Below are 20,732 nucleotides of genomic sequence, written 5' to 3'. Positions count from 1 at the left end.
CTTACCAGGACAGTGTTGTGGACATGGGAACACAGTCTGAAGCAGTGTTGTAGGACCCCTTCTGAAGATTACATCTGTCCAAATGGGTTAGGTTTCAGCCATGTCCATCAAATTGGATGTCTTTCTAAATTGCTTTATAACAAGATTTTGTTCTCTTAGCTTTACAGAAATCTATGACTGGGGAATAAAACACGTTTTGGAGACTCAGGCAGAAAGCAATGAGTTCTCAAGTAGAGGCAGATGAGGTGGGTTTTGGAGACCTTTGACCTCTTTGGACAGTGTGAGGCTGATTATTAAGGATTATGGAAAGGAAAATACACTAAAAAAAATAAACCTAGGGAGATGTAAAGTAAAATGTCAATACTAGTTATTTGGGGGTTTGGAATTATGGGAAATTTCCATTTTTTCCTTTTGCTTATATTTCTTTTTAAAATTTTTATGGCAAAAGAAATTCTATTTTGAAAGGAGAATGTCTTTTTAGCCAGAATAATTTAGTGTGAAATTCTAAACTCCAGAGCATACTGGAGGAAGGGGATAATTCTTGGTCTGTTTGAACACTGCCTTGGGTGACTTGTCTAAAATCAAGTCTCCTGTCCATTTGCAAAAACTACTATGACATATTAAGCCAAATAATGAACACATCACTTCAAGTGACTAAATATCTTTCATTTTAAGCATTATCTATAATATTTAGCATTCAATGGTATTATATCTCGTACTAAAAATTTAAGGTATTACTGGTTAGGTCAACAGAATATTCTAGGAGGTATCCAACAGGGCTTAAGAGAAGGTCATAGACAAACTGTTGCTTACTGGGCCTTTTTATCTGCTTTCCCAAAGATGCCCCATCAGTGGTGAAACTGTTCAGTACTTAACAGGCTTTTTTTTTTTTTTTTAATTCTAGTATAGCTTTCCAGATCATGTACTTGAGTAAAAGGCCATTTGTGAAAATACGAAGCATTTAAATAACAAAACAAAACAAAACAAAACAAAACAAAATAAAACAAAACAAATCTGCAGCCTCTGGGCAATTGACCAACCACCTTCCATAAGGTGTTATGAAACGTTGAGCTAATCATATGTAAACTCTTCTAAATACATTCCAGGATTATTTTCAGGCATCAGATATGCCTATATACTATGCAGAGTTGGTTTATATTCAAATCCTAATTTCAAAAGTATTAAGTATATATATTTATTTAAAAAGTTTGCTAACATAGAATAAATGATTTTTTACATGTATATATTTCTCAGTGTACTAAAATTCTGTTGGTTTTTTTGTATATTATAGGAATACCATAGAATATGTGTAATTATATAGATTTCTTGGGAATTTAAGACCATCGATGGCAAGGACCAAATCAAATTTATTAATCTATGTATTGGAGAAAAATTTATTTTTTAAATACAAGTATTTGTTATTTAATAAATACTACTTGAAGTATCATATACATATTTTTTCTCATTTTTTACCATATATTTAGATATATTTTTCTTACAACAATATCCAGAGACTTTAGTCAGAAGCAATAATAGTTAATTAGCTGAATAAACCATAGTTGGAATGATTATTTCTATGTTTGGTGATGGTTACTTATATTATTTTACCTGATTTTAATTTCTCACCCCGCTCTCACTCTTAGAAATAAAATTATGGGTATTCAATAGTAATCAGTTAAAAATCCCTAAATTTATATGATCTTGTTATCACAAAATATGATTAAAACAATGAAGAGTGTAAATGTTTTTTGAACGCAGAAATACGGGTACTAGAAAGAATTTATGATCTCTGGAAAAACCTTAAGCAAAAAAGTCATTACTCTTCTAAAAGATACGGTGGTAATATTCTACTTTTAATTGCTGGCAGTAATGAAAAAAATCACTATTATATGGTGTGTTATTTATGGATTCACTAAATTTTTGGTCTAAGTTATAGCAATTATAAAATTTCATGAAATTTGAAAAAGTAGAAGAATTATGCATAATTCTATTATCTACACCCTGCGTTATGTTTTTTTAAAACTATTATAACATTTTAGGCATGAAAGAGCTCTTACTGATAACACTTAAAATTCATTTTGTTTCCTAGAAATTGTGCTGAGCATTTCACAAGTTTATTTTAATATCTTAAAAACCTCACGAAGTGGGTTCTATTGGAACTGTCATTTAGCAGAGGAGTAACCCAGGCTGGGGAAAGTTCCTTGATTTGCCCAAGGCCATTCACTGAGCAAGAGGAAGAGAGGGGGTTTGAACTGGGGTCTACCTTTATCACACAAGTCCTTCACCTTTGCTGGTTGAAAAAAGAAGCCTTAGAGAAGTTAAATGAGTTGCCCAAGGCACTAGAACTAGTTTTAGTTATAATTATGATTAGCCTTTATCATGATTTTTATAATCTATCTGGATCACTTGTATTCTCATACTCAATATTTCTTTTTAGCAGTCAGTGTTGGTTTTAAGCCTGTTTCATGCCCTGGTTAAATCAATAATACTCTATTCTTTCCCCGGTCTATCTATATCAGTGACTCTCAACTTTTCCTGGAAAAATACCGGGCCTTTAAAAAATACAGGTACTTGGATCCAATCCGCAGATTTTTGGATCCAGTTGATTAGGGATATGACCTGGGGCCTGGGATAACAGCTTCTAGGTGATTCTAATGTACAGCTAGGGTAGCAAAGCACTGACCTATACAAAGAATATCTGCTTTTCAACCATTTAATATATATTCCAAATGCTTTAGATCATTTTATCATCTTCCAGTATTTATGTCATATGGTTATTTTCATGATTTGTAAGCCTAAAGGGAGCAAATAAAGATAAATTTAAATCTGTACAAATGACACATAAAAAGGAGTAAATAAAGCATTAGGTTGAACTGAAATATTAAATTTCAAGCACTGATCATGTACCTAAATATACTAAATGTAACTTAATCCATGGTATAGATTTCTGCTTCAACTGTTTATATCAGTTAAGGAAATATGGTCTCATTTAAGTATGTCACTTAGGTAATTTGTAATCTGAAGCAAAGACATTCTTTGGGTCTATGGGTTTATAGGAAACAGTCCAATATGGTTAAGGTCACATCCTCTAACATTGCCTTTGAATTACTTAAACGAACCACAGAATTTTTATTTATACTTGCATTTGATTTACAGTGACATTAAGAACCAGAACTAATCCCCCAAATTAAATTCTCAAATCTGCGGCAAACCTGCCCGTTCACGAAACGGGGCTTACCTGAGCAAATGGAGTCACGATCAAGTCATCTCCATGTCTGAAAAACAAACCAAATCCTGGGTTAGAAATTATGATAACTCTATGACTACCTTTAACCGATATTAAATGTAAGCTCCACGTTCATAATTTCCCATTGAGAATTACAGTAATTCCATCCTTATTCTTCAGCACATGGTCTTCCCAGCCAGTGGGTTGAAAAAAAGTCTTCCGGGATGTTAAACATTGTCCAGGTGCCTTGGTGAAAAGGGGCTTCTTGATCATCAAGCAAGGTCACTGTTGCTTATTAAGTACACAGGACATACAATAGCAGAAGCTGAGTTCCGGCAGCGGGGCTGGAGGTTTACTCGTGGCTTCTTATGGTAGGTATTAGTAAGGGTGCTGTGGAAGGGGCTGGCAACTGCAGTGGCTTCAGTGAGAGGCCCCTGGACCAGCTAACACTTTGAAGGTGATGAGCATCGAGTCTTCCACATCATGGTGTGTGACTTTTGGACAGGCTGGCAACTGTAGATGAAATGGACTGCATCATACACTAATAAAAACTTGGCGAAACTTTTCGACTGACTCACGTCCCGCTGCTGTAGCTACGGGGGAATGTTACCCCGTGTGTGCTGTTGCTGCAGCAACCTCGGCTACACCGAGCCTGGGATGCGGGAGCAAGGTGTCAGCATGACGTGACTGGGAGAAACCGGGAAAGGCAAGGAAAGTTGTGCAACATTCTACTCAGAGGAAAAGTGAGGAACCGGGGCCTAGAGTTCTTTCGTGGTATCTCTTAGTGTGAGTAACTCGTGAGAGGCACTTCTGCAATCTCCATGGGGTATTTCTTGATCTCGCTGGCTGAAGCTCTTTCACCAAAGGTGAATGTAATTACTCGACACAGAAAGCTTCCTGGACATGACTTTGACTGAGAACACTGCAACTGAACTGTTCACTCGGTCATGAACAATTCTGAAACAGACTGAATGACCTAAAACAACACCCATGAAATATGCTTCAGCACAAGCTGCATATGGATGACGTCAGTACACGGATCATTACCAATGATTAGAGCAGTTGTTACAGACATCATCAAATTACAGGGATCTTGAAATTCAAAGTGTGGGAAAATAAAAAGCAGGGAAAGGTCGGTACACACTTTAAAGGAAACGTGCTATTTGACAACCCTTCGCTCCGGGATTACATTTGGGGAGGGGGAGGACACCTGTGTGTTTTTTTTTTGTTTTTTTTTTTTTTGTAGATTAATCAGATGGTCAAAATTAAAGTCAAAATGAAATCTAGATATTTTCCCAAGAGACAGTCTTCTATTTTATTTTTTATAATTGCCTGACTTTAAACTTTATTTTCTAAGAACTAAGTTATCCTGACCAACGCATACCACCAATCTGAAATTGAGCCCTGGAAATAAGTCATCTAGTTTTTTACATGAATTACATTGGATGACTCTAAACTAAAAAGGATGTGAATGTTTATTAAAACACGAATTCTTTCTTTGGTTGTATTTCATTCCCAAGCTTTGTAAAAAATATATTTAGAATATACGATTTATCAGTCTTGCTTCCCTTCCCTGTCAAAGCAGAAAGAAAGACAGTTATAATTTTAGTGATGGAGAGACTTCATTCTTTTAAATTGCTCAGAAATTTTTATCAAATATCTCAAGATTGTCTCAGTTCAGTAACAGTAAAAATATTTCTATTCTTTTTTTTTTTTTTTAAGTTTATTCAGTTTGAGAGAGAGAGTGGAAGAGGGACAGAGAGAACAAATCCCAAATCCCGGTTCTTTTCAAAATGATGTAATGCTTAAATCATCTTTGAATATATAACAAATATATAATTTTTAAGTCTTTGTCTAAGCCCTCACCTCAGTATTGAAATGTTTTATCGGACCTACTGTCACAAGTACAATGATGCAGGTAAAATGTATGTTATTTTGTGAATGGAGGAAAATAAATATTATATAAACATACATTTTAGTTGTATCGTATAATGTGTGTATTATATTAAAAGAACAGAGCTGGTAAGTATGATCCAAAGAAGATTCATTTTGTTAGTATTGATAATTTGGCTTAACGTATTTGTGAATTTTGATCACCTATAATTGTACACACGCACAAAAGCCTATGATAGAAAATGATTCTGAAATGTTGCATTTGAATAGCATTCCAAACAAGGAACTTTTGTAAACAAAGAAACTTAGCTAATTAAAGTGTAGCTAGAAGGAATTATAATAACACACGACAAGATCATGGGGACTCCCTACAATGGGAAGAGACTGTAGGGTCCCCTATCATTTGACGAGAAGCTTGCTTCAAATTTGCAATGAGTATTGTCTGGAGACTTGAAATTGTACCTCCTGGTGATATTATTCTTCTGAAGAAGATTATGTAACAGTGCTCTCTCATTTAAATAAAATCAAACATAACAACAACAAACTTTAATAAAAAAGGAATGGGAATGCTTTCGGGGAAGAAAAAATAGCTTTTTGGGGGGATTGGTATGTTTATAGGGACAGGTGGGAAGAGAGTGACAGGGAATGGGTGGTGGGATCAGAAATAAAGCTCCATTTTTGACTTTGTATGTAAATATGTATGTATGTATGTATGTATGTATGTGGGCGATGAGATTGGGGCCTAGGTAATAGTCACAGCATTCCACACCATGCACCTCTGGTCTCATGATGTAGAAAGAAGTGCTCAGTCTCCTGCTGGGGCTCTTATGGGCTGAAACAGAGTCACCTACTCTAGGCAGGGAGGGCTGGCTGTGCCCTCTTCCAGAGAGACATGACTGGGTCCCACGGGCCAGGAGATACAAGGCTCAATGGGCACTGTCGAATTTTCTGTTTTTTCAAAGAGGAATGACAGTAAGAGTTAAGAACTACTCCCTGTGCCTTTGGCCATCCTTCCCCTACTTCTGTATCACTTCCTACTTTATTTTCTACCCTCATTCTTTCTGTAGTAAGAAGCCACAAACATTAGCAAAAAACCTGAGGAAGTGAAACCCAAAAGCAAACCCTTTTACAGAGACTTCAACGGGATCGGGAAACTATTCAAGTACTTAAATATGGGGGAAAAATGTGTGTCATCTAACAAAATGAATTCAACCAACAGCAGCACCTGAGAATATAATTTTGTAAACTAGCTCATTTCAAAATCATGCTGATGCACACTAGGGCAGCAACCTTTCCATACTTTATTATTACTAAACCAGAAGGAAAGGCAGATAAAGTTAATGAGAAGAAAGTGTTACTTTATTAAGCAAAGATCCCTAATCCTATGATACCAAAAGCATTAATGGCCACAAAGTACCCACTGCATCTGATTGTTATACATTGCAAACTTCAGCACAAATGGTTATATGAAATAACGCTCTAACACAAGCCATGGGCTGAGGCTTACTTTCTGAATCTAATCTGGGGCCAACTTCTGTATCTTCTGTGCTTCACTCTCTGTTGTTATAAAACTAGAAAGAAATTCTCCTCTGGGGTTTGTCAGGAGGACTAGTGAATTAATAAACATACAGATAACTGGTCTTTTGAAATCCTGGTGTCTTTTTTCCCTTTGGCTCAAAACTATCATCCGTCTTCAATTCACCCTTAATCCACTTGTTTTGGAATTAGAGAGAAACAAGTATGCTCCCATTTCTAATATGTACATAAACATGTTTCTGGGCACCTAGGGTATCTGACAACACCCAAGAATGAGCCACAGGAGGAACACATCTACTCACCATGCTGCTCCCATGTTCACACAAGTACAGACATACACAATACACAAACAAACAGACAACACAATCTACTCCAGCCTCGCATCAGGCTCTGTGCTCACGGTGTGGAGCCTGCTTGGGAATTCTCTCTCCCTCTCTCTCTGCCCCTCCCCTGCTCACTCTTTCTCTCTCAAAATTAATAAATAAAAACTTAAAAAAAAAAACACCATCTACCTCAGCTTTTAAAAAACTGATACATACAATGTGAATGTAAATCATGTATAAACTGTAGGAAACTTGGAAAATACAGAAAAAACTTGCAGAACTCCTCAACAGTAACTGGCAATGACAGTTTCCTTCTGGATTATGTAAGCACATGTATATTATATATGATTTTTATGGAATACAGGATTTCTTACACAGAGTCATGTTGTATATTTCATTTTATATCTTGCTTTTAACATTAAACATATTGAATCATGAAAAATTGTACATGCCTTTATACTTTTAAAACATTTTTAATATTTCTTGTCTATTTTTAGTAATCTCTAAATTTTTCAAGTAGACACCAATCCAAATATATTAAATATAAATGCAATTCTATTTTAAAATTAAAATGATTTTAAATAATTGTACAAATACTCAAATTCATTTTAGTTTTTCATTTCTTTAAAAACAACTTAGTAAAGGGGTGCCTGGGTGGCTCAGTTTGTTAAGTGTCTGACTTCGGCTCAGGTCATGATCTCATAGATCATGGGTGGGTTCCAGCCCCACATCAGGCTCTCTGCTGTCAGCACAGAGCCCACTTTGGATGCTCTGTCTCCTTCTCTCTGCACCTCCTCCACTGATGCTCTCTCTCTCTCTCTCTCTCTCTCTCTCTCTCTCTGTCTCTCTCTCTCAAAAATATATAAACATTAAAAAAAAACAACTTCACTAAAGATAGTGTGCTTATTTCTGATCAAGCACTCATAAGATAAAGCTAAGTGTTAAGATATTACATGAAGAATTGGGTTCATTGAGAAAAAAATTCATGGAGATGTTGAATATTTTATGTTGTAACCATTTTAATTAAAATCACAAAACTATGGTTTCAGACAATAAATGTATGATGGAAAATTTGGCTACTAAGTACATTTTGAGAAACTAAATTCTATTTTTCCATAGATACCATTTTTCTTTTTATTTTGTAACGTTTATTTATTTTTGAGACAGAGAGAGACAGAGCATGAATGGGGGAGGGGCAGAGAGAGAGGGAGACACAGAATCGGAAGCAGGCTCCAGGCTCTGAGCCATCAGCCCAGAGCCCGACGCGGGACTCGAACTCACGGACCACGAGATCGTGACCTGAGCCGAAGTTGGACGTTTAACCAACTGAGCCACCCAGGCGCCCCGTAGATACAATTTTTAAAAGGTGATCTATTTTTCCAAAAAAATAATGTTGGCTTTGAGAAACTATAAATGTCACATTTAAGAATATAAGGAACCCTCCAGAATTACTTATGAAGAAGGCATTATGATTTTGATAAACTCCTAGTAGGCATTATATTGCTAAAAGAAAGAGACAAACAACAAATGAAAAAATGTACTTCATTTGTATCAGATTCACTTGATGACATTGGTCCTCTAAAGTGCTCAGCCTTTTAATTTAGAACCGGCTACACTCTAAGTAAAAAAGTAAAATAAAATAATAAGTAGTACCTACATTTATGAACCCCAGGGAATGATGTTCCTATATAACAAAGCCAACCTCTGGCAGACCTGAATGTGATTTTCCTCCCTGAAGCTACTGCCGTGTAGAATTCATATAATCCATTACCACAAAAGTTTGGTCCTTCGGTCAAAAGTCACAACTACCAAAACTTGTATTTGGGCAAGAAGGTCTAACATTTTACTGAAAATCCAAAATAATGTAAATTAATTGCTGTTCAAAATTAAAGCTGTTCAATATTGTATAAGGTAGTATGTTCCAATTTCTTTTTTCACTATCAAACTCCAAGCCACGTTTGTGGGTATTTGCATATCTAGCTTTGATGTTTTTTTGCTAATGTGAACTATAGTTACCAGTCATCAAGTTGGAATGTTTACCCCAGTTGAAGAGCACCTTGGTGTTTATATCCCATACCAGCACAAAAAGGACAAACAAACTTACAGCTCTTTCCTCAATTTTAACAAAAAAATAAGCTAATATAAAAACAGGTGAATGAGGCGATTCAAATTCTTAAGTTTATTGAGGAAACAGCCTATCTTATATGCTTTTAATCCTTTCTTTGCCCTTGAATTGTAATTTCCTCATATACTTGAGTAATAACTTGTTCTGAAGACCTTTACCCTGATGCCCCACAGAATAACTCAATGTCTTATTGGTTTCAGCACTGATGGCCCTTATAATATGTTACTATTTTTTTCTTAAATGGAGCTTTCAATATAATTATTAAAAAATAAGAATACAAAGATCTAACAAAATTATAAATAATAATGGTAATAATCACAAAGAATTATACTTATTATAAAACAGTAATGACCACTAACATTCATTGAATGACTACTGTGTGCCAGGCACTGTGTAAAGCACTTTACATTGAGTGTCTCTTATTAAAGTCTTTTTGTAGATGAGGAAAGGGAAGCCTAAGAAGGACAAAAAATGCATGCCTATGGAGTGATGAGGCCAGGATTCAAATTTGGGCAATACGACTTTGGTGGGTCTGCAAGTAAATACTGCAAATCTGTGTCTGTAATATATTTATCAATGCCCGAAGCATATTCAAAACAATGCCCAACCTCTAGTGCATTTTCCATTTATGGAAACCATTAGTATCCACGACTTACAAAACAAGCTTTGCCCACCTACTGATTTGCAGGTCCTTCCACCATGAAATGAAATAATAAATACAACGAAGTAAAATAATTTTTGGTTTCTAACCAGGTTCTGGCTGATAGATGAATATCATATGTCCATATTCAGATTGTAGCAAGACTGTATGCATGCTGTATGTAACAAAGTCCTCTTAAGATGGCATTTATGTGCATATACAGTTATATGTAAATATATGTAAATGTGTGTGTGTGTGTGTGTGTGTGTGTGTGTGTGTGTGATTCTTAGGGAAATTTTATAGGTTCTCTTTCCTTTTACATAAGTATGTTGGTCTTCTGCCTTCTGTATTTCAAATAACAGGGAAAAAAGTACTGGGCGAGAAAACCCATCACCAGCCTCATTAGTATAAATGGAATTTATTATTTTGCCTGTACAACGCAATAGAAAGAAACTCTTTAAAGAACATCTGCTCTGCAAACAGTATATTTTATGGAATGTTTCATTTCATATGATTAAAACATAATAACAGAGCCTGCGATTTGGGGTGGGGCAGGATATATATGGGGAATTTCTGTATCTTCCTCCTAATGTTGCTCTGAAACTAAAACTGCTCTAAAAAGTAAATTCTTGAAATTAAAAAAATTCTTGAATATATAACTTTAGAAATGGATATGACCTGGGTGCCTGGGTGGCTCAGTTGGTTGAGCGTCCGACTTTGACTCAGGTCATGATCTCACAGTTTGTGGGTTCGAGCCCCGCATCAGGCTCTGTGCTGACCTCTTGCTCAGAGCCTGGAGCCTGCTTCAGATTCTGTGTCTCCTTCTCTCTCTGCCCCTCCCCCGCTCATGCTTTGTCTCACTCTGTTTCTCAAAAATAAATAAATTTAAAAAAAAAATTAGAAATGGATATGACCTTAGAAGTCACTTAGTCTACTGAAATTTAGATCATTTGCTCACGTCTTATTCACATTTTAAGAATTACAAACGAGACTGATATTTGACTCCCCTAATTCTTAAAAGAAAACTCCTCAGTTTTTGACCCAGGCTTGCTGTTATCACATGTCCTGATGATAAAGCAAATGGAAGTGGAGTTAATGCAACAGAATCAAAACTTCTCTAGTTTGAAGTGTAATCTCTTTATTTGTCATAAAACAAAACTCTGAGCATCATCAGAGAAGGTACATGATGCCAGTAAATCAATTCAAATTTGTTAGTTATACTATGGCACAAAAGATAATCTAAAATCTCTAAATTTTATAAATTTTTTATAATTATACATCAAACACTTTCCAATTGTAATAAGTTACAAAGTGTATATAGCTATAGTCACTAAGCACATTAGTTATTTTGTTTAATAAAAGCCACTACAATGGAGGGATTCTTCCAAGAGTGCTGATGTCACAAATTACCATCATAGCTTTGAGTAGGGACTTTTGTGCAGGGTGAGGAGTGAAGGAGAGGGCTGAGGACTCAGCAAGCTTTCACAAGTGCCCTCACTTTGTGTTCTAGGAATAGGTTCCTCTTTCACAGAAATGTATCTTATCTGACAGTCTCATTCTTAACGTCAGTGGCCCTGCCCTCTTGGTTTTTCTCCAGGATGGGTTAGGAAGAAAGATTTATGGGGAGCTAATGCAACAATTCTTAAAGATCTTCATGGGATAAAAAGATTCGGTGTATTAAAAAGAACAGTGTGATCACATAGAGAAGAGTAAGACTAAGAATAAGAAGCAGTACCGTCTTACGCATCCCTACTATGTGCCAGACACTGTGCTCTGTTGGCACACAGTATTTAATTCTGACGACTGTGCATTAATCGGATGCCCATATTCCCATTCTAAGATAAGGATGTAGGCTCAGGGAAACTTAAGTAACTCAGTGGCGGTCATGCCCTTGGCAAGCAGCAGACTTCAGTGGTTTCCAAACGCCACGGCGAGAGCTAGCGCTTGCCCAACAGAATGTTCATTGGTCCTTGTCAAAGTGAGAGCAAACATGGACCATGGGGTAGGGTTTCGAACAAGGCAAACACATTCCTTTTGAAAACTCTCCTTCATTCCAAGGTCATGTCCTTTTTTACTGAAATGAAAATGCCTTTTAAAAATAAAATGATTGTGTATATTGATAAAGATTTTCTTGTTAATGTCCTTTACATGGCAAAATGGCAAAGCATGTGGTTGCTGACCTGGGGGTCAGCCTCCCAGGTAGTTTTTGAAATCTTACTGTGTCACAGAATCCCAAGACATAGAAATGTGTAGTGTAGCTGGACTTAAACTCAGGCTTTAAAATGCTGTTTAGTTTCTGCCACACCATGCTGCCTTCTGCACGCTTGAGTGGATTCAGACTATTGTGCAGTCACATAATAGTACATATTCCAGATTCTGAAATAGCACGGTCCAACAGAAATTTCTGCAATGACAGAACTATTAAATATTCTCTATCCATGTTATCCAATACAGGATCTACTAGCCACATGTGGCTACTTAGGACTTGAAATGTGACTAGTGCAATCGAGAAGCTGAAGTTTACGTTTTATTTAATTTTAATTAATTTAAAATATGAGAAGATCATAATAGCTGATGATTATCATGTTAACCATTGCAGTTCTTGAGCGATCTGTAGAAAAATTCAGTTGCAAGTCTTCTGAGGGAAGACAATCTTTAATATAACTGAATAATAATAAAAATCTACTCTCAGCTTGGAGGCAAAAGAACATTGATACATTAAAATAACAAAAATTCCTGATTGGCAAATGGCAAAGACCCTCAGCCAAAAAAATTTTCCCAGATGCCCATCAGGATTCTCCATCCCTTAAAGCAAACCATAAATGACTCTTAAATACAGAGAACAAACTGAGGGTTGAGGGGGTGGGTTAAATGGGTGATGGGCATTAAGGAGGGCACTTGTTGGGATGAGCACTTGTGTTATATGTAAATGATGAATCATGGCAGTCTATTCCTGAAGCCAAGACTACACTGTATATTAACTAATTTGAGGGGAAAAAAAAAAAAGATTCTCCATCCTTTAAAGAGAAATAAAGATTTTAGTTTAATTGTTTTACTTGTTTATTATAGTCTCATCTAGAGGCTGCTGTCCTGCCAGCAAATACCAAAGGAATGTTCTAGCAAAAGCTGTTGATCAAAATTATCATATTCAGGGTCAAGATACCTGGACTGTAATTCATGGTGTGTGTGTGTGTGTGTGTGTGTGTGTGTGTGTGTATGCATGCATATGCATATGTGCTCAACCACATGCAAAATATTTCTAAGCAGAAATTTGTGATTTCTAAAACTGAGCTAATGATATTTTTCCTAGTTTTCTTAATATGATTGTTTTGAGGATTAAGCATTAAATTTTATGGGAGAATTCTCTATCAATTATAAGGACTATCCAGATGCCAAGCAATTTTTTAAATGCTTATTTATTTTAAGAGAGACAGAGGCAGAGAAAGGATCCCAAGCAGGCTCCGTGCTGTCAGCACAGAGCCCTATGCGGGGCTCGATCTCAGGAACTGTGAGATCATGACGTGAGCTGAAATTAAGAGTCAGATGCTTAACCCACTGAGCCACCCAGGTGTCTCAGATGCCAGGACATTTTTAAGAACATATTCCTATCTGTATACTTCTAAGCATGTATCAAATACTTGTCAAAAACTAAAGGTATGTGCTTCACTCCTCAGAGTCTACTGAAGCTTAGCCACAAAGGAGGAAACATGGTAGACCTTGTGAATATACCAAACTTAAACTGATGACTGCAAGGTCTGTTCACGAATCTTTGAGCATTTGCAAAGTGCTCCTGTGTTTGGAGAACTGGATTCTAGACAAGTTGTCTGTCTGGGAAACATCAAGTCTCCTCCCTAGATAAATAGTATAAAACGGGGGTACCTATAAACAAGTGCAAAGCAAACAAGTGAAACCAAAAATTAGTGAAACATGTGTTAGAAATTTTACCTCATCTCTACAGTAGGTGGAATAAATGAATAGAAACTCAATGGACTGAACATAAAGAATACCTATGAAAAGACAACATGTGCAACTAACTATGATTTAATGTAAAATATTTCTTTTTATCAACTACCTTCTTTTTAGTTTCTGTAGGAATGTATTCATAATTGAAAATAATAATGATTAGATGAAAGTTTTATTCCAATGCACTTAAAAAATTGCCATAGGGATCTTTAGAGAGCACATAAATCATAATGCTTGTTTTCTGACTTTTCTAGCAACCCCCTCCAATTCCCCCCCCCCCAAAAAAAAAGCAATCAAACAGAGAAACAAAAAATAACAAGCCAAACAAACAAGCTGGCCCTGGTGCACAGAACAAATTCAGTTTGAAGTTTTCAAAGATGCAAAACCAGGATTGGACATTGAGACAAGGAAACATGAGATCTGCATATAGCCTTGTTCTCCTTGGGAGTGAAACAATGAACTGAAAGGTCTTGGTTTGGGGACCATTCATAACCATTTACTAGGAGACAATGTTGTCCACTGAACTGCTTAAATGATTCTCTGTCACAGTGCAGCCTCCCACATTTTCAGAGAGGCAAGCAGCTATTCTCTCCTCCTGCTTTAAATTTTTTTTTAACGTTTATTTATTTTTGGGACAGAGAGAAACAGAGCATGAACAGGGGAGGGTCAGAGAGAGAGGGAGACACAGAATCTGAAACAGGCTCCAGGCTCTGAGCTGTCAGCACAGAGCCTGACGCGGGGCTTGAACTCACGGACCGCGAGATCATGACCTGAGCCGAAGTCAGACACTCAATCGACTGAGTCACCCAGGCGCCCCTCTCCTCCTGCTTTTAACTTGTCACTTCCAGTGAGAAGTTACAGAAACTGAAAGCTTACATATGTCTAGACATAAATTGTCCAGTCATTAATGACAACACACTTTTCTTTGTCCAGGGTTAAGAAAACCCCTGAAATCTCAAGATAGTTAATGGAAACCTGACACAAAACCAGAGAGAAATTGCACTAGGCAGGTGGAATCATTGTGCTATTTCTACCGCAAATCTCACCTGTGGTACACAGCAAGGTGCCAGAAATCTAATAGCAAAGTCCAGTGTCTGATGTTCTTTACCTGTTTTTTTTTTTTTTTTCTGAAGAAAAACCATGGGTCTCGTTAAAGGCTTCCTTTGTCCACTTTTGTAATACTATACCTTTAAATGCTTCATATTGCAGGGATTTAGTGGGTATGAGTTACTCATACTCCCTAGTACATCTTATCTCAAGAAACACATCCCATAAATGTTCTAGCACTATGATTACTTTATATGGCTCAGATAACAGTACAGAAGACATGGAGAATAATTCACTAAGGATCTAAGACTGGTAAGCAAAATAAATATTTAAAGTGACTGATATGTAAGTGAAACAGGGATATATAGGAATCTTAATATTGACTGGGAAAGTCTCCTTTTCTACCTAGAATTAAGAAAGTATAAGTGACAGGAATGCACGATCCAAACAAAATTTTTCTCTTGTTTCCGTGGGCCTATGGTATCTTCAAACAATACCCTGGCATGGAATAGCCACTGTCAATATTTGCTGAATGAGGAAAAACATTTCACTCTGAACTAAAAATGCAGGCAATTAACACAGTCCTTTATTTGGAAAATGGTAGAAGACACGGACGTGGCACTTCCGTCAGGAGTGGACTGTCTTCTTTCTCCCAGCCTGTCACCAACTGCCCATTCCTACCACCCATCACCAAAATTTAAAATTCAGAAAATTTCATTTTCGAATACACTGGAGCATGGTTTTTATTTTAGTCCTCCTTAATACACAAAGGAATGAACATGGGGGAAAGGAAACCAATGAGATCCTGCAGGCCTGGTGTCCACAACTGACAGAACTAGATAGAACCTCTTTTGTAATGGCCACCTGCCTCTGGCCAATCAAGAGACAGGAGCCAATAATTTCCACCCAAGTCACTCACCTGGGGCCACTCAGCACTGACAGCGCTGGACAGGCTACTGTGCTCATTTTTCTTATTGAACATGGTTTTAAAAATTTCCTAATTTTAGTTTATTTTACTCACAAATTGCTCCGAGGGATTATGTTCTTTGTACACACTGAAAAATAAGCTGGCTCCTCCATGACTGAGGTTGATTCAAGTTTACTCTCCAGCAGGAGTCTGATGACTCACAGAACTGTGGGGTGATCACTTTTATTTTAAGCACCTTTTCTTCTCATTTTTTTTAAAGTAGACGTTACCCTTTGCTCAATAATAAGTCTAAGGTAAGAGTATAGCTGTATCATCAAACGTTTACAAGTTTAAACAGCTCATTCTCATAGACCCTTTTTCTCCTAGGTATTGGAGCTGAAGAACACTTGAGTGACTATCTTTATGTTTCTTCCCTGTGTCCCCCCTGCCACACAGTTCAAACTAGAGTCCAAACAACTGAGGAATGTACAGGATATGAAGAAAATTCAGAAAGGAAAATGGCACACTAAATATAAGGGCAAATTCCCCTGAAGATGTAATAGATTGCAGGAATCTAATCACAGAAATAATGAGTTTTTAATGTTTGGTCATTCTCTATTTCTATTTTCCCCCTGCTTTAAGGACCTGTCAAAACTAATACTTATTTTCCTATTTCCCCTAAGACCTCAAGATATATCTATTATTTTGGCACTGATAAAGCCTATTTGAACAAATAACTTAATAATTTGTTACCTAAACATGCTCACACCATCTTGCTGGAGTAATGCATTAAAATCAACTCTTTATTTTTACTCTATGGCATCAATAGACATGATCACTTAAAATGTCAGAACATTAGAAGTTCCTTTTTATAATTTTTTAAAAGTATGAGATTAGAAAGAAATAAAATGTATACTTTGCTGGTATTTTTAATTCCTTAATTCAAAGACTGAAGAAGTACGTTTAACTACTTTACAAATATTGTTTTTACCATTCATGGAATTCTTATTTTTGGTGTAGTTTTTTTTTTTTTTCTTGTTGTTGTTTTGGTCTCTTGAGGCAGATGTAAAATGACCTCAGTGACTAGACAAAGAAGTGGAATTATAAAAAAAAATAGAGAAGAAAAAAAATGTAGCAAAAAAAGGTATTCTACGACCTAAGAAGAGTCTGCCAACAGGCTTCTTGGTATTTAATGGCCAGTGTTAGTGTCTGCATCAATATTCTACAATGATAATAGTAATAGTGGCCAACCCACAGGGAATGGAAGAAAAAGCATGGTTTGTCTGGCTCATTATCAAAATAGCATTGCTTTTGACAATAATCAAAGGTTTTTGTCTACCTGGGGTCCTAACATAACTAGAAATGGAACAAATTCTCTACTCTAGAGCCCAAGAAGTTCATGGCTTCAAATCTGTAGAGTCATTTTTTCTTTCTCTTAACCAAATCTCTCTTCACACAGAGATTTGATTTAACTCCAATCCTAAGGACATGTACAATCACTCTAACACAGAGGTTCTCAGACTTTCTCAGTTCACGACACTCTTAGTTCTCAGTAATTGTTTATGGCAATCACTGACCAAAAGAAATAATGAATAGTTACAAATATTAAGTATTTAGGTCCAAACTATTGAATAAGGTTTTGTCACGGCAGTTTAGCACCTATTGAGGACCCCACAACTTCTCACTTTGGAATAAGATTGGATGATGCCTCCCTCATTTTCTGTTCCACATTAACTTTTGTGCAGTACTTGCTTTTGATCACAGCAATCATCAAAAGTTCAGTTTTGCAAAGATAAGTTATCACGGAAAGAAAAAATAATGACCTAAAGTTGAAACTGGGAACTAAGTCTAGCTATTGGTTTCCCAGGTGACTGACAGATGTTACAATGTTTCCCTTAAAATACCCCAGGCAGCAATGTGAGTTCTCTGCAGTGCCCCAGGGTACTGCACGCAGCCCATGTTTTGGCAATGAAAACATGGCCCTGGTCTCCTTACTCTCATACCATAGACAAAGGGTGAGGACACCTCAGTCAAGAAAACTCAGGAATTATGGCAGGAGTTATGTGGCCATTATACCTTTCTGTGTTTAATTCCACAGGACTCTCAAAGGGTAAATGAAGGTTAGAAAGGAGATGGACTCACTGGTATAATAAAATCTAAAATCTAGCTAGGTGATGCTACTAACTTTTCACGTAGATCCAGTGAGGACTAAAACTTTTGTAATGCAACGTATCTTTTTCTTTTTCTTGTTAGAGATACCCTAGTAAGACCAAGGAAGAATAATGTAACCTGTAGCAGGAGAAATGGATAGATATGTAAACAATCATCCTTTCCTTTTTCAAACTCAGGACTAGAGGCAACAGCATCCTTCTACTCAAGAAGGGGCCAAGAATGGCTAGGACTGAAAATTCACAATCGAGGCTCAAGAGTTGGTGAGGCAGTTGCTAACTACTAAAGGCTCAAGAGGTGCTGAGGGGGTAGCAATTTGAGAGAAGGGGTGAGAGATCATGTCAATTCACTGGGAGAATGTCCAGAAGTGCTGGATGTCCAGAGTGCTGCGGCACTCCAAAGACATGATCAATGTGGCCCTATACTTTTATGGGATGATGGGGACTAAGGACCTAGACTGCCAAGTGTGCCCCCATTTTCCGTGGTATATTGAGTCTACTCACCTCCTTCTCCTTCCCTCTTCTGCACCTTTCCCCCATATTCTGTAGCTGTAAGTATGTAAGTATGGATAAAGAGCTACTTGGATTGCCTCTGGTTCTGTACGTTGATGTTTATATGGCAGAAGATCGGGGCAAGAGGTGAACTGAAAAACTTTTCAAGTGAAGTGGTTTGACAGGCACCGTGTATTCAATAAACTCATAGCTTTGTTACTAAATTCTATTTGTCTTGACACTGATAATTCTCCTGTTAAATTTCCTGGGATATCCGTGTATTTGCAAATATAAACAACATTATATGACTGGAGGAAGTGCAACAAGAGAAATCACTGTAATTCAGAAGAAAAAACAAGATTAAATGCATTTTGGAGAACTTTAAGAGGGAAAAAACTGTATACGTTTTATGTAATTATTCATTTATTCTGTAATTTTCTGCTTGTTTCTTCATGACAGCAATCTTCTGTTATGTAGTTTTTTCTATTTTTATAAAATACCTTTTATGATTAATGGTAGTTTAAATTTACTTTTCATGTATTTATTTCTCTACTGTACTTATGCTGGTACTTTAAAATTTTACTCTTTCTTATTATTATTGCTAATGGGGACACATTGACCAAACTATGTGGTAGCCTTCTGAGCAGAAGCTGCCAGAAACTTCACTTTTGCCTTATATAAGCTTATTTTTTAGATGCTAAATTTAGCCTTGTCCTATAGAATAGTATGTATTTTCCAAGAGTCAGTCACATATTTTCTTAATTACTTCTTTTGACTTATTTGAGCTTTTACTTAATTTTATTCTTAAAATATAATTAAAAAACAAATTTTCATAATGCCAAATAATCCATTGGGTCAAAGGAATTTGGTTAACAGTGACTTCTGTTTCTCAGCAGATTCTGCTACAATAGTTCACAGCACTTTGTTTATAACGGCATTTTCAAAAAAATGTTCTAGAGATGATTAAAATTTTTGTTGTAGCTTTAAAAAAGTTTAAGCTCTGAGGACCTTGGATCCCTCATTTATAAACTGGTGTAATGATGTTCCTATCCATAGGGCTATTAAAAGCATCAAATGAGGTTGCAGACGTGAAAATATTTACAAAAGTAAAGGGTGACATACACAGGCAACATGTGCTATGATCACCATTATGACCATTATTAGTCTTAATTTCTCCCTATTGTCTCCAGGGTTTCACTAGGATCTATTTATAGAAGATAAGATGATGATGTCCTGTCTATTAGGAAGTAATGATTTTTCTTCTCACTTTCTCAATAAATTAAACAATTATATTTCAATTTAAAGAGCATTTAAAGGTTTTCCCAAACATTTCATTCACATAGGTAATTACATACCTTCAATGGTACTGTTTGAATTTGAAGTTTCTAAGGGGTTTTCTCAATGGATATGCTTAACTAGAACGATAAATATAAAATCATCAAAAGTGATTAAAATATGTGATGGTATCATTCCCTATAAAGTACAGTTGAATTATAGACACTGAATAATATTCTCAGTATTACCATGAACTAGGTAAGATAAGAAAATGGAGGCTTACATATGGCTACTTGTGGAGTCAAGTGAAGAGAAGGCATAATCCTTTACGTGTAGAAGATATAGGTACTGTCAGATTAATGACTAAAATGGTGATTATTTATTCTGTATTTTAAACTAAAAAAATTTTTAATGTTTATTTATTTTGAAAGAGAGAGAGGAACAGAGTGCGAGCAGGGAAGGGGGAGAGAGAGAGGGAGACACAGAATCTGAAACAGGCTCCAGGCTCTGAGCTGTCAGCGCAGAGCCCGACATAAGGGCTTGAACTCATGTGGACTGGAAATCATGACACGAGCCCAAGTTGGAAGCTTAACCAATTGAGCCACCCAGCTGCCCCAGTGATTATTTATTCTATTCACCTTGCTTCTCTGAGAAACTTGATCTCCCTAGTGGAAAGTATGCTTTCCAGCAGTCTGCCACCTTATTGCTCCAATGTAAATATCCAGGGGGAATGAAAAAAAGCTGAACGTGTCAAGACGTTACTTTTCAAAAATTTATAGAGTTGCATCAAGGCCTGATTAAATTTGTCAATCTTACGTAAACCCAATCAGATTTAAAAAAAATGTCTTGCATAGGTACAGGGAAAAATTAGGTCATCCTTATAGTTTGCTTTAGAAAGAAAAACACAATGTAAATATAAAATATAGGCTTTTCATAAAATGGATGGAATATTTAATTACCAGAATACACTAGAGGGTATAACAGAAACAATCTGTGCACTTGTATTCAAAAATCAATTTATTAAAATTTTAGACAATAGATTACATCACTTTTCTCTACCACTTTGCCAAAGTTAATCCCTTTACTTGAGCTCCTGATTGTATTTTTGTCAGTGGGTACAGCTCCATATTTAATGCT

At 36.3% G+C, this 20,732-nt stretch overlaps 1 protein-coding gene across 1 annotated transcript in view; it reads right to left on the bottom strand.

Annotated features, from left to right (window-relative positions):
• LOC109246432 (cAMP-specific 3',5'-cyclic phosphodiesterase 4D) overlaps window positions 1–20,732 on the bottom strand; it is an 856,695-nt gene that overhangs the window by 192,812 nt on the left and 643,151 nt on the right. The window contains 1 exon segment of the mRNA XM_053907342.1: window positions 3,239–3,275. Within this exon segment, the coding sequence (XP_053763317.1) occupies window positions 3,239–3,275 (37 nt within the window).

The sequence above is a fragment of the Panthera pardus genome, unplaced genomic scaffold, assembly GCF_024362965.1.
Source record: "Panthera pardus isolate Hobbes unplaced genomic scaffold, ASM2436296v1 HiC_scaffold_2, whole genome shotgun sequence".
Taxonomy (NCBI): domain Eukaryota; kingdom Metazoa; phylum Chordata; class Mammalia; order Carnivora; family Felidae; genus Panthera; species Panthera pardus.
This window is presented reverse-complemented; position numbering and strand designations above follow the sequence as displayed.